This window comes from Acipenser ruthenus, chromosome 15 (genome assembly GCF_902713425.1).
Source record: "Acipenser ruthenus chromosome 15, fAciRut3.2 maternal haplotype, whole genome shotgun sequence".
Taxonomy (NCBI): domain Eukaryota; kingdom Metazoa; phylum Chordata; class Actinopteri; order Acipenseriformes; family Acipenseridae; genus Acipenser; species Acipenser ruthenus.
Window position 1 is genome coordinate 529,802 of NC_081203.1, and position 15,474 is coordinate 545,275.

Sequence of the window (15,474 nt, forward strand, 5' to 3'; positions counted from 1 at the left end):
AGACACTCTCACTGGAGTCACATTTTCCCCGAGTGCAGTCAATCTGAACACCCCCGCAGCCTCTAATGAGCACCAAAGAAACAGGACTTCAGAGACCAGGTAGAATAGATCAGACTGACGCATTCAAATTCACTCAAGTGCCTGTGCAGCTAAGGGACTGCCCACAGCGATCGCGTCCCAGCGTGCCAGACTCTGTCACATGGCTTCAGATCTCCTCCGCTATCCCTGCGCTGGGCTCTTGCACAGCAATGACGCCAGGCCTTGCTCATTGGGGTAGAGTGGTGCCATGCGTGTGCAGCATCGTTCAGGCTGGTAATTACATTAAAGCAGTTTTTGTAAGCTGGAGGGAGGTGGTGATTGCACGATTGGAGGATGATTAGCCAGCTTCAGACTGCATATCTGCTGTTGTCATAGTTTCGTTGTGCGTTAGTGGATTGCTGGAAGCGGGCAGGGGGAGCTAGGAGGAGAGAGAGAAGAGGGGTAGAACAGGGGAGAGGTGGAGAGAGAGGGAGGAGGGAGACAGCAGAGGGAATGGGGAGTAATCCCTTCTCAGTTAGTTATGGAGATGTCATTCCCTGTCCTTTGAGCTCCCTGCTTCTCGCGATACACTCGATGTATTTTTATATAGCAGGTTAGAAAGTCACAGTATTTTATGGAGCAGAAAGAACAGCTTCCGTTTTTATCGTCATCCATCACATCCCGGTGGTCTTGAAAACCCGTGTATTTATGTTATTCAACTGCTGATGGATTTAAAGGTCAGTTAACCTCCTGATGTGCTGGAATAGCCGGAGGTAACTTTGACTTTATCATCTGCAATATCCACTGCATAAATCCTGTGCAACAATATATATTAATTAATTTGAGTGATTTATAAGCTAATAGGTTGTGTGAAGGGGATGCCCAGCCCCTTCTCCAGGTCACTGTCCCTTATAAAAAAAAATCTTGATTTTTGTTAATGGTGTCCATATGTTATGGTTGAAAATCAGTGAAATAACTTTTCACTTTTTTTTTTTAATGAATTCCATTTTTGTATAGCGCACAGTGCCACTCAGAGGCAGAATGCTGTAACAGTAGTTTCAACTCACAATGTTGTGGGTGTTCTTTATGAAGTACCGGCTCCTTTATTTTCCAGTTGTTTTCATTCTTGTTATTAGCTAGGTTCTGTACGTGATGACAGATGATGAAGAGGGATAGAGCAACATTGTAAACCCAGTACTTTTTCATCCCCAGCGCCCTGCTCAATGTGAAGTACAGACTTTAAAATGAAATATCCGAAGCTACAGTTTCACAGGACTGGAGTAAAACACAGACATACTAACTGCCCTCCAAGGCAAAGCACAACACCCAGAGTGGAAACTATTGGCCCCTCAAAGCCAGGGCCAGTAGCGAAACACTGATAGTAAGTCAGAAAGCTAACCTGCAGTAGCAAAGCAGCTGCAGCCAGCATATTAACATCCTCTATCAAACTGTGGGTTTGTTCTCCATATGGTAAGGGATCACGAGAGGGCTCCAGCCTTGCAGTGTGAGGCAGGCTGCGAGACTCCCTGTCTGTCGCAGGTGATTTGTAGAGTCGCCAGTACAAGGAGAGGTGTTGACGTCCCTCATAATGAGTGCTGTGCATGTAGAGTATCACAATGACACAATGACAGGCTTCCCCCGGACCCTGTGCGCACAGAGACAGCCGCTAATAATGGAGCTTGGGTAAAGTGCGCTCTCGTTAGACGATAATTCACCAGGAAACGACGGGAGCAGCCTCTGGAGCTCTGATAGCAGGGGGATCCACACTGCCTCTCTGCTGGGGTCTGTCTGTATAACGTGGGCAGCAGGGGGGGACTAGGGGTGAAATCTGTTTTTCTCCACTCCACGTAACAAACGCCACGCCGCAGTTCAGCAAAATTGCCATTTCGCAGAGAGCTTTAATTCAATTGATCTCAACAGCGTGGGGTGAGATTTCTTATACACATGTAGGACAGGCTCGTTCAAGTTTTCATCTTAGTTTGATGAAACAGTGAAGCATGTTTCATTCACGCCCAGTGCTAAGCGACTGAGGAGAACAGATGTTTCTTGCACACTCTGCAATGTGATGGTTTGATGAGGTTATTGATACTGTATTTGCTCTCCCCACTGTCCCAGGATTCTTTTCCATGCTCCGTCGTGTCTGTGTGCGTGTGTTTGTCAGAGCAGGGAAAGGACTAGCCAGCTGAGTGCAGCTGCATCCCCTTTCATCTCTTAATGCTCCATCTGCCATCTCTACAGCAGCACAGCCACAGCCACACCATGGCTTTACAGAGCCTCGCAACTCCCTTTCCTGGCTAGCAAACATGGTCTCCGTTTCATGACAAATAGTGATCAATTTCATTGGTAGACAGGCCATTTATCAGAGGAGTGCCTGTGCCCTGTACGATACGATCAGTGACAAGATGCTGCACATATTGAAGGGGGATGACAAATGAGACGCCGCTTCCAGGAAGCGAGCACTGATTAGATGGATGGAGGTTTAATTTGTATACAGGACCGTCTGTTCCACGCCCAGTTGAGTTCAGCCAAGAGGAAGTCGATTCAAATTAGCTTTTCCTATTGTTTTTACTGTTACTTGCCTTTTTCTGAGTGGATATTATTGCAATCCAATAACTCAAATATGTGTATGTTTTTTTTTTTTTGTGTTTAAGCTTGACTTCACAAGCTGCCCTTTAGTCCCAGTTGGTTGCTATGGTAACGTGAAACACAGACAGCCACAGTGTCTTTATAAGAGCCAGCGTCCTCTAGTGATCAACTATTTTTGATGCAGTCTCCTTTGGCATTGCTGGCAGTACACATCTGTGCACTAGATGGCACTGCTGCTTGGCTGATCCAGCCTACGTCTACGGCAGACAAACTGAACTGAAGAGCAGCTGCCGAACTTGGGTGAATTCACCTCGACACAGACTAGGTAAAAAAAAAAAAAAAAGTAGAGCAGAATATTTATTAGTAGTAATTGCAATAGAAACCACTCCGACTGATTAGGAAGGGGGGCAGTGAAATTTGAATCTGCTTACCCCTAAAGATGTTTGTACAGGGAGCTCATTTGTAATCGGGTTGTGATGCTGTTAGTCAGCACAGGGAGCATCAATCAGGATCGTTGAACAACGAGGGAGCCTCAGCCCTGTGAATGAAATGCATTCGAAAGCTCAGAGTAAGCAATAGACGGTCCTCATGCTGCTCAAGCAGATACAAGGGTTCTGACCCTTTCCACTGACGGATTTAAAAGAACTGCTGACAACCGGCGTGCGTTATTGTGCAAAGAAAACTCACTTTGCACTGGAACCAAAGCTGCACAGATAGTTCTTGTTCCTTACAGTAATAGATGCTGATATTGTTTGGGTGTTTGTACATTACAGGGTGCGGCTTGCTGCCTTTCCAAGCTGCTGTTATGAATCAGATGCTGCATCTTAATTAACTGTGTCCTGCTCAATAGATGACAAAAACAAAACACCAGAGGCTTGATAATATGTCAGTTCTACCAATCAGAGCAAACGGTCTCCCTGTCTCTGTGGTGGGGGGGGGCTGGGACACCTCATCAACGCCCCTTACAATGCACTGAAACCGTGACCCATTTCCCTCTGATTAAAATGCACGAGTCTTATCAAGTGAGAACAAAACAGTCTTTAATTTCCACCTTCATCCTGATTAGCAGTTAGCAGTGCCGAGCCCTCAAGGAAATGCCAGTCTAAACACTTGACTGGCGAATTGCAGATTGAAATAAACAAACAGGGATTGGAATTAAATGGTTTGGAAATAATCATTTTGATTTAAAAAGAAACCCTCCCCTTGATAATGGTCTAATTATATACATTTATTGATGCAATTATCGCCAACGTGGAGTGACAGCATTGTGTGGGCGCCTGTATGAAAAGCTGCACTGCATCTCTGTAGCAATCAGCAGAATGCTGATTGCAGTGTAAATGCACAGGGACTGTCGTTTAGAGCAGGGGGACCCCTAGGAGCCACGGGATGGGTTCAGGGGGGGCCGCAGCACATACAGGCATTTACTCTCCCCAATTACCCCGATACCTGACACAGCAATGCTCCCCAGGCTTGAGGATCAATGATTGCGAATGGAACTGCTTTAAGTCAGCTCTGTCTCACATTTACAAACTGAATTCCTCATGTACTGTACGCTCCATTTTACAACAAAAGGGTGAATTGTCAAGAGAATTCATTTTCCCATTCCTGTGGGTTCATGGGGTGTGGGTCTCCAATCAGGATGTCTGTTGCCATTGGGGAGGGGGCCCTGAGAGTTAGGGGACCCCTGCTTCACCCCCACTGCACTTGAGCTCAGAAACCTCTGTGAAGCACCAGGGAGAGAGTTCTATTTGAATGATTGAAAGTTTCCGATGGTTAAAATGTGGAATTGTAGTGGCTTTTAACCGAGCTGTCATTCCAGAACTATCAGTCTTTGTCACGCTGCAGTATACTCTAAGACTTCAATCTGCTTTCCACACGACCTCCAGGAGCCAGGCCTGGGCAGATTAATGACGCTGTGCAGACCTGGCACAGCGTGCCACTCTTCATTTAGGAGAGAGCTGATTACTGTAGGTATGATTTCTGTTGCTGGCTCACTGCAGGCAGGGGACATGCTGAATAACAAAGGCATTACGAATGCAATGAGCTTCCTCTGGTGTTGCTGATAAGGGGTGAAGTAATAGAAGAAGTGTGGAAAGATGAAAGCACTGCTCAGATTGGATCAGCATGCCCCGCTGGCCTCTGGGACCCTGCTCACTCTGCCCTCAAACACGCACACACTCTTGTTTCACAGACGGGTGGAGCTAGAGCGTGCTGAGAGACTCTCTGTCTGTCGTAGTGATAGAGGCCAGGATCAAAAGGCAGAATATTAAATCTGATATCATCACACCACGCTAGGAGACAGCAGCAGGGAATATTGGTTTTCTGTTTGTGTGTGTGTATGAGTGTGTGTGTGTGTGTGTGTGTGAGTGTGAGAGAGAGAGAGTGTGTGTGTGTGTGTATGAGTGTGTGTGTGTGTGTGAGTGTGAGAGAGAGAGTGTGTGTGTGAGTGTGAGTGTGTGTGAGTGTGAGTGTGTGTGTGAGTGTGAGTGTGAGAGAGAGAGAGTGTGTGTGAGTGTGTGTGTGTGTGTGTGTGTGTGTGTGTGAGTGTGTGAGTGTGAGAGAGAGAGAGTGTGTGTGTGAGTGTGAGAGAGAGAGAGTGTGTGTGAGTGTGTGTGTGTGTGTGTGTGTGTGTGTGTGTGTGTATCAGTGTGTGTGACGCTCCTCTCATTGTGCCCTATAGGTTCTCAAGGGCTCTAAGAAACTGTCTCTGTCAGTGAGCTCCGCGGGGCGGATCCCTGGCGGCTACGTGACCAATCACGTGTACACATGGGTGGACCCCCAGGGCCGCAGCGTGTCCCCGCCCCCTGACCTGACCGAGCACAGCAGCGCCACCTTGAGGCGGAAAGACGGCGAGCGGCGGAGCAACCTGCAGCTACTTCAGGAGGGGGACGAGAAGAAGGTAACTGAGAGACACCCCCAGGGACCCTAACCCTAACCCTAACCCTAACCCCAACCCCAACCCTAAACCCAACCCTAACCTTAACCCCAACCCTAAACCTAACCCTAACCCCAGCCCTAACCCAACCTCGAGTCAGCGCTCTTATCAGCCAATGCAATCGCCAGCGCTGCTTGTGTGGAGAAAGCCATGCTGTGAGAAAATTAAATGCTCCGTTCCCTAATGCAGTATTCATGAGAGCTCTTACTGCTGTGTGCCACTCCGGACTCGACAGAACTCAATACACTGGCAATCAGAGGCACGCTCTGGCACTCTGCTCGTTCAAAACTGGCAGGATCCAGAAATGCTTCATTTGTCAGATTGGCACAGCAAAAAGAGAAATGCTTGACATTTCTGCCTTCTGAAAAGCTGTGAAGGGTATCCTCGGTTTATAACAAGCCAAGGCAGCTATCTGTAGAGCATCTGCATGACAGCAAATCCATTCCACAAAACAAACTGCACCCCAGGGCAGAACAAGGAAAAAAAAAACCTCTCTGGAATAATGGAAAAGCACGGGCAGGTAATTTAAAACATGGAAATAAGGATGCCCAAGGAAAGAAGATAGGGATGAGCTAATACACCTTGACTGCCTCGTTGGAGAATCAGCTGCAGCTGGCCTGATTAATACCTGCAGCGAACACATTCGAGGCTGACAGGCTGCAGCCCCTACATACCTGGACTGTGATCCCTTCAGAGAAGCAGAGCAGAACTCCCTCGAAACCTGCCTTCTCTGTGAAGCGATACCCTGGGGGGGGGTTAATAAAGCCAAGGCATCCAGATTGATTAATGACAGGTAGTGTCACGGGTCCCCCGAGCAGACCATGTTCGAGTGCAGCCCGGCTGTAAAGCAATGACTTAGACCCGCCCCCCCTCCAGCCCAGTGGAGACCCTATAGGTCACCCTGACATTTGAGAAATGTTACAAGGTTGTGGCTGAGCCTGGGCAATGCATCATTCCTGACAGGGTAACTGCAGGTGGCAGGGCTGCGTTTCACTCCAGCGCCCTCGAAAAAAGGAACTCAGAGCAGCTCCCCACTCTATTAAACAACACATTGTTCCAAACTCCCGTCTCTTTATCAATAGCGCAACAATAATCCAGCCAGTTGTTGCTATGCTCTGGGCAGCGGGACACTGACGCGACACTGAGGTTCTGTGTCTGGGACAGATTTGATTCAGCTCTGTATGGACGTTGATCACAAGATGTTATTGAATATGCTGTGAGTGTTGGTCACTGTGTTCTCCTGTCCGCACTGTACAGTACTGCTGTGCATGCTACGTTATCAGTCCACAGCTTTGTTCTGTACACGTTAACATCAGAGAATCCTCTTTAAAATGTCAGGTCTCGTTGTCAAGACGACTGCAACCTGAGACTTGACCATGCTTCAGTAAAGGCACATCCTGCCTTCATTTTTCTTCGATCCTGACATTGCCACGTTCACGAGGGAGATAGATCTCGGAGTACATTGAGCCTGATCTCAGTGCTGGTGTGGTGACTGGCTGAACCTCGTCTCCCAGCCCTCCTTGCTGACTGCCTCGGACTGACCATGTTTTACTCTGGGATTAGCGGGGCTAAAAATAGCACTTGAGCTGAGTTAGTCATGTGCCCTCATTGCTTTGGAGTGATTCACACCACAGATCTTCTCAACCCTCCAGTCCGTGATTCCTTGTTGCTTTTTTATGATGTGTCTGCTTCTATTAATTAGCGTTGGTTGGCATTCGCTAATGGCTCCCCTGCTGTTGTTACTGATGCATTAATTGCCAGAGCAACACATTTATTATGCATCGTAAAAACAAAATGTTTTATCCTGTAACCACTAAAGTCACCTCCATAAAATGTTTAAAAACATGTCTGGTAAAGACCCTGGGGAGCTGCCAACACCCAGAGTCAGCCATGTTAATAGGAATATTTGCATTGCAGACAAGCAGCGCATTTCAAATAATAGAAATGATCATAATTCAAAGAGATGGTGCATGTTTAATTGTATGGATCCGTGCAATTAACAGAACAGATTAGGTGCAGCATTAATTGGAATTACATTGATAATGGAAGCTATTGTAATCAAACCCCTGGTAAAAAAGTGAATTAAACTGAAGTGCTTCAGATCAGAATTGACAGTAATCCTTCTCCTGAATGTAACCCCGGTGCTGCATGCATGCCACACCTGCAGTGTTTTCCACAATGATACTGTGTGTTAAGAAACCTGGAATATAGACTGCAGCAGGTACGGTATTGTAGAGCTGTGATCACGACTGCCAGCAATGGGATTTAATGCTGTTTTGTAGAACGCTACAGCAGGGTTGGAGTGATTCTCCATTCATGTGATGTCATCAATGTATTATTGGTAGATTTATGTTTTGATATGCATGCTGCACTGCAAACTCATTTCTGTGTTTTACTCGATGAGTTGAAGAATCGAGCATTCTCTCCGATACACACTGAGTATTAGTCCTGATGATCAAGGTGTTTCCCTGCCCATTCTTTGCACTGGGGTTGTTATTTGAAGAACGCTGTGCCGCACTGTATGCCGTGCTGTGGGTGCCCAGCATGATCTCTGTGCTGATGCCTGTGTGTTTGTGTGTCCGCAGGTGAACGTGGTGCTGGATGATGGCCGCTCGCTGGGGTTGATGATTCGGGGCGGGGCTGAGTACGCCCTGGGGATCTACATCACCGGAGTGGACCGGGGCTCTGCGTCCGAGAGTGGGGGGCTCAAGGTACTGAACTGGGGGCTGAGCTGGAGCTGCTGTGAGCACACAGTGCAGGGATTGATTACAGCAAGCTGAGAGGCTGCATTGTACCTTTTAAACATGGCTCTTCATGCATTGTCTTGCATATACTGAAAAAACAATATCTATATAAAACAAAAAAATTAACATTGAATTGTGCAAGTCCTTTGCAGAACATAGATTTTTCCTCTTTGCAGATTTGAAGACGTTTTGCAGGCGATTTCTGTGGGGTCTATGTAGTGTTGCAGGTCTCCTGAGTCACTAGGGCCCAAACACTCCTCCAGCAGGACCACAGTGTAACAGCCAGAGTGCCTCAGTTCAATCTGTTGACAGGACCAGTGCTCAGCCATGGGATTCCCTGTATAACATTCACACTTCAGTCTCAGTTTGATTCATTGGGAGCCCAGTGCAATGCCATGGAGAGTGTCGTTCACCACTGTTTTCCACCGGGCTGTGCTTGGGTTTGCTGATGCCCATTTCTGAGTAAACCTCTCCATCCTTTCAGGCAGGGTTGGGATCCTTGAATCAGCTGGGAGGCTGATCTTCTCAGAGTGTCCTGTTATGGGATTTCCATCTTCCAGGGCCAGGGCAGAGGTCGTTCACTTAGGGGCTCATGTTGCGGCACAAAGCTGTCCGAGCAATGGCACCTGTGCGGATCTTCTTGGAAGAACACTTTGACACCTGTGCGGATCTTCTTGGAAGAACACTTTGACACCTGTGCGGATCTTCTTGGAAGAACACTTTGACACCTGTGCGGATCTTCTTGGAAGAACACTTTGACACCTGTGCGGATCTTCTTGGAAGAACACTTTGACACCTGTGCGGATCTTTGTGCAAGCAAGCAGCTCGATTCTGCTGCACTGACACACCTTTGTATTGATCCCTTGAGGGGTGTTAAGTGAGTGACTGACAGGCAAGGGGACAGTGATACCCTGCCCTCCTGACAAGGCTTGGAGAGATTCCAGCTGGGCTGTGCCAAGACTGCTGTGCAGTTTCAGGGCCAGTGCTGTCTGGCTGTCTTCCCTTGTTGGTGAAGCGGAGGGAGGTAATAGGAACAGTGACGCAGCGAGACTCCCAGAGGCTCTCTTCACTTTTCATTAGCTTGTGAACAGTGTAATATTGGGCCATCGATGTGCCCCCGGACTGCCTGACTGTGTGCATTTATAGATACAAGATGTGACGTACTTTCACTTCAGTCGCTCTGTTAAAGTGCTGCATAAGAGGAACGGACAATTCTCTGATGGTGATAAACAGCATAAATTAATCTAATAGCTATCGTCATGTCGTTAGTTTCAACTGCTATCTCTCTATCTATCTCTCTATCTATTTAGCTATCTATCTATCTATCTATCTATCTATCTATCTATCTATCTATCTATCTATCTATGTTTGTTGTACAGAAAGCTTGGGGTTGGCTGGCGCAGGCCCTGGTTGTGCTAATAATCCTCTCTTGTAGTATTTTGTTTGTAGGGAATAACAGCGGGCTGCTGGCTCACTGCAGAGGAATACTGATTCTGCTCTGGCTAGTGTTCAGTTATCTGTGGGAGGCTCTTACTCATCTTAATTACTCTCTGAGCGCTCCACATTACTAAGCCATTTCCCTCCCTTTAAGCCCCTTCCTGTATTAATAACCACATTGCAGAGCTGCCTTGTTTCAAGGTAAAAAACTGAATTTGAATTTCTGTATTTATATTTTTTCTCGTGGATATCTGCCTTAGCCTCTGACAAGTCTCTGGGCAATTGGAATTCTTCAGAAAGTTTGCACGTGGTGTCCACAGCACAAAGCAGTCCAATTAATATCCCCTTCGCTCACTGCATGCATAGTTGAACCATGTTAAGCTCCCCAGCTATGCTTTCAAAGAGGAGTAGTTGTAGGATTTCTGATAGCTGCTCATCTCAGTGACAGTAAAGTCTCCAGGCAGCCGCCAGCCTATAATGATTCAGCAACACGGTGCTGCTTCAGTCCTCATTTGATATACATGCCGGGCTCACAGCAGCGCATGTGTCAAACCCCAAGAAGACATGCACAGTCTGCCTGGAGTGCACAGCCTCAGCCATGCTTTGAACCACTGCTCAAAGCAGCTGTCTGCCACAGTTCTCATTGTGCAGCACTGCTTCTCGGTAACGCATGGATAGTAGAGGACAGCGACCCTCCGAGAGAAAGGATACATATCAAGAAGCGTTGATGCATATTGTCTGAGCAGTGGGCTTCCTTTTCTTCATCTTGGTTTTCTATACAAACTGCCCGGGCTCTTTGCAACGTTATTGAGGCGCGGGTCTTAAGAGCATGGTGGAAACCAGAATTAAGACTGTCAGCTCGTCAGCTTGGTTTCGGTGCGTTCGGTTTCAGTGTGTTTTATTTGGGGCGCGAATGACAAAAACATCAAAAACAACTTGTGAACAGCTTGTAAACTTCGTCCTGAAAATGAGCTCTGTAGGCAAACCCAGTATTTCAGCTTGATTTATAAGGAAGCAGGATTCATCACACAGATTTATAACTGTCAGCGGTGGGAGCTATGAGCCTGCACTTCAATCATGCAGAGAAGCACAGGGAGAAACTGCACAGATTGATACCCGAGAGAGCAGAGAGACACTGCCTCCTCTTCTTGTGGTTCATTTCTGAGGCATGGAACAGTTGAAAAGGGGGTAATAATAACTAAGTACAGTCATTTTCTAAATTAAAACTTCATTTTGAGGCAGGAATGTATTGACTGAATAGATCTATCCAGGAAACCAAACAGTGAGGCTGGGAAGCATATCAGTGTTGCACAATGCTTCACCTAGGGGTTGTGCAACCCCAATGTGCTTCCCCATCTCACCTCCCCACAATCATCCCTGAGGATTTTTTTTAGTTGGTAAGCATGAAAAGTAATGATCTAAGAATGACAGAAGAGGATATTAATGCCTGTGTGTCTGTGTGCAGGTGGGAGATCAGATCCTAGAGGTGAACGGGTACAGTTTCCTCAGCGTGCCTCATGATGAGGCAGTGCGGATCCTCAAGTCCTCTCGGCACCTCATGATGACCATCAAGGACGTAGGCCGCCTGCCGCACGCCAGGACAGTGGTGGACGAGACCAAGTGGATCACCGGCTCTCAGATCGCAGAGAGCGCCACCACGGGCAGCATCGCGGGGTAAGAGAACCTCGAAACCAGGGGGGTGGATAGAGGGAGGAACAGCCAAGGAACAAAGGCTGAAGTGGCAGGTCTGGAGGGACCAGCGATACATTATTAATGAGCAAAGGAGTGAAGAGGTGGAGCTAGAGGGACCTAGCGATACATTATTAATGAGCAAAGGAGTGAAGGGGCAGAGCTAGAGGGACCTAGCGATACATTATTAATGAGCAAAGGGGTGAAGGGGCAGGGTTAGAGGGACCTAGCGATACATTATTAATGAGCAAAGGAGTGAAGGGGCAAAGCTACAGGAACATAGCGATACATTATTAATGAGCAAAGGGGTGAAGGGGCGGGACTGGTTCTATTCAATTCTATCATCAACCTTTCAAACAGGAGAATACAGCATTTCCTTATCAGCTGCTCAGAGCGGCACTTTCTACTCAGTGCTTGTGGTGCTGAATGAATGGACTTGCCTCGCTACCCAGAACCACCAGGTCACTGTGTGGAGGGTGCCTGTCTTGTGCCCATGCCAGCCCCCCTCAGTCCTGCCCCCAGGCTCCACACCATTCCCCTTAATGGAGGTCTGTGATTGAGAAGCCTCCACTGAGATATAAATCTGCAGGCCTGCAAACCACAAAACATGCAAGCTAGCTTTTCACAGGCCAAGTGGTAATAACTTACTCGAGATGCATTTCAGCTTAGAGGTTTTAAGTGGAGGTTGGAGATTCTACATCTACAGGGTTGATGAAAAAAAAGAGTTTGGGTCTAGATGGCAAAGATGTGACATATTGATTTATTTATTTCAATTTTAACTGCAATGTGAATCTGTGTGTGTGTGTGTGTGGGATTGATGAGAGTCAGTGAGGTGCTCTGACTCTCTGAGAGGGGGGCAGTGCTGCTGTGGGTTAGGGTTAGTGTTGCAATGTGAATCTGTGTGTGTGTGTGTGTGGGATTGATGAGAGTCAGTGAGGTGCTCTGACTCTCTGAGAGGGGGGCAGTGCTGCTGTGGGTTAGGGTTAGTGTTGCAGTGTGAATCTCTGTGTGTGTGTGTGTGGGATTGATGAGAGTCAGTGAGGTGCTCTGACTCTCTGAGAGGGGGGCAGTGCTGCTGTGGGTTAGGGTTAGTGTTGCAATGTGAATCTCTGTGTGTGTGTGGGGGGGATTGATGAGAGTCAGTGAGGTGCTCTGACTCTCTGAGAGGGGGGCAGTGCTGCTGTGCCAGGCTGCCTGTGCTGCATACTGACCAGATTGTGCTTTTTCTTGCAGGTTGTCTGATCAGGCTGCTCCCGCTGCTGGAAAGGTAAGTCTGAATATTGAGACTGGAGTCACAGCGTTCTCCTGATTCGGTTTATACCTTTCTGTACTAAACAGTCAGTCACGAGGTACGGCTTCCAGCACACAGGAATAAAAAACAAAATCAAACGAGGGGTTTTGACAGGAAGTCTTAATCGATTGAACGCAGGCGTTTTAGCATCCCGTCTACTTCATTAAAGCAACTCTGTGAAACTTGTAGCCCACTGCCGCAGGGGAGAGCTTGATACAGAGAGAGCGAGAGAGGCAGACTGACAGCAACACTTGTCAGAAGCAGTCAGAAAGCATTTCTGTTTCAGTGTACAGAGCTACAGTAAACATGACAGGTGGGGATTGCTTTGTTAAAGAGCTGTCTGTGCGTCTGTCTCCGGGGCTCTGCTCCGGCTCACCTTTGCAGCAGAGAGGAATCAATAAGCGCGCTGGCTGAGCAGAGGGGGCTGCGTGTGGCTCTGGAAAGGGCTCTGGATGCTGCCTCCAGTCGTCGTGGCTTCAGCGGTATTACTGGCCACACTTTTGTGATTGTGGTTGTTGTTGCTTTTGTTAATTTACAACAGGCAGGTGTTTAAAGCACTACAAGCTGGTGCCCGTACTCAAGCACAGCAATGGAAGAAGCCCACGCCTGTCAAACCCCTAAGATCAATAGGAGAAAGGATTTCTGTTTCTCGCGGTGGGAATCAGTCTGAACACTTCGAATGAGAAGGCACAGGGAGGCACAGCAGGCAGCACTAACGAGGAGGGCTGATCCGAGCTGCGAGTCCCAGGGTCACCTTGAGAGCTGTCACCTGCGTGCTGCTCATCAGAGAAGGTGGCTTTCTGACAGTGGTAGAGCACGCCAGGTGCCTTCAATCAGTCTTTTACAATGAACAGATCTTTTGTTCATTTCAATCATGCCAGCTGAAGCCCTCTCTTTGCGTGCTGTAGATGTTGGCGTAAACAGGATGTTTAGGTTTTTTTGTTCTTTGAAAAATAGAGCGATTCCATTAACCTCGATCACCTTGTTGTCGATGCAAATGATGCAGCTGCACGTCCCTGTAATAAAGCAAGGCAAAGCATAGGCAAGCATGGCTACATCAGGGGTGTCCAATCACAGCCCTGGAGGGCCATTCCACTCTAACAGGTACAATGAGATAATCAACTACTTCAAGGACTGAACTGAGGTTTCATTTGCTCGATTAAGCGATTTAGAACACTAGTTCCCGACCCACCGTAGACACCAGCAAACCAGCGCTCGGAATTTCCCTCCGGCTTGCAGCGGCACTGAAGGGGTTAACCACGAAAGGCGCACAGAGCACTGCAGCTGCACCCGTCTCCTAGCATCTCTCCCGGCTCTAAGTGGATCTGGCAGACAAGGGAAAAAGCAATTCCGAGCCACCTCTTGAGGGTAACCTTGAGAAAGTTTGCGACACACTTCACAGCAACTCAGTGACGGCTCTGGTCTTTTATTACACAGAGATCTGATGAATCCAATTCCTCACTGAAGCAGTAAAGTGCCAGTCATTGTATTCAGGCCGTGACAGAGTTGGAAAACAGTTTAAGAGAGGAGGAAACTGGAATGGGTAGAGCAGGAGAGAGAGAGAGAGAGAGAGAGAGAGAGAGAGGATAATCAGGAAACCCTGTGATAGTAACGAGAGGATGCAGTCACCCCCTCTAAACCAGTTGACTTCCTCAGAGTATTGTCCCTGACAAGGTATATTATAGATAGATGTGTAGAATCAGCGCACAAGGGTGAATCATTCCTGCAGTGCAAATCCGTAGGAACATTCACTCTTTGAATAGCACCTGGCGTACAGAGAATTATATTTCAGTGAACCCAGGAACATTATTTATATAAAGTGATTAACACAGGCATACACAGACATGCTTAGTGCCATGCGGTTTCATTTAGTTTATATTAAATTATCCTACAATACTGGCAGGATTTAGTTAAGACAGTAAAGACAGTAGCAATACGTAGTAGTGAAACTTAGCCACAGAGATACCGGGGAGTGTGCTGACATTGTGTGGTGTTAGAAAGCTCTTAAAAATAAATACAATAAAAATAATACATCATTAAAACGAGGATGGCTATTTAAATAACTATTTAAAAAAACCTAGATATAAATGATATAACTAGTCTCGTCAATGATTTAACAGTGTTGAAAATGCGGTCACCCTACTTTAGGGTTGCTATTGAGTTAAAAGCTTGGGGTGGAGTTGTGGTTTAAGGTGAGGATTAGGCTCATGTGTAGAGGGTCCTGGTTTTTGGAGCATTTCGCTCCAGATGGATCAGCAGTGTGCTGATAAGGCCTCAGTATGTTGACATGAAGGCAAGCCTGCAGGAGGAATCACACATCACAGAACTGTGAGGCGCAGCTTTCATCCCCCGACTTCAAACAGAACCGCGCGGGGCTTAAACTTGCAATTACCAAAGCTGTCACTTATTGAAAATATGAAATCACAGCCTCAACCGGCTCACGAAACGTTAAATCATAGCAGCGGAATGAAAGAGGAGAAATCAATAAACTGCGAGTTTACATGATGAATAATAACGGATAGCTGGACAAACAAAAGGCTGTGACTCCCCCCGGGGGCTCGAGCGACGCCCACAAACCATTCATCCTCCTCCAGCCTCACAGTCACGGACACTCCCCAAGGCTCTCTGGAGTTCAGCTTTCTCAATAGAGGATATAGAGGGGCCGGGAGCATGCATGTATTTTATTATTACATGGATGTTATTTGCTTTTATTTGTGAAATCGATTGAGTCAAGATTTGGTTTACAGCCCAGTAATTACAATGTGCTTTATCTG

General features: G+C 47.2%; 1 protein-coding gene across 4 annotated transcripts in view; it reads left to right on the plus strand.

The window, feature by feature from the left end:
* LOC117973865 (whirlin-like) overlaps window positions 1-15,474 on the plus strand; it is a 33,935-nt gene that overhangs the window by 5,172 nt on the left and 13,289 nt on the right. For all 4 annotated transcript variants that reach the window (XM_058986689.1, XM_058986690.1, XM_058986692.1 and 1 more), the window contains exons 2-5: window positions 5,285-5,503; window positions 8,125-8,250; window positions 11,186-11,394; window positions 12,643-12,676. In XM_058986689.1, the coding sequence (XP_058842672.1) occupies window positions 5,285-5,503; window positions 8,125-8,250; window positions 11,186-11,394; window positions 12,643-12,676 (588 nt within the window). The remainder of the gene's footprint in view (window positions 1-5,284; window positions 5,504-8,124; window positions 8,251-11,185; window positions 11,395-12,642; window positions 12,677-15,474) is intronic.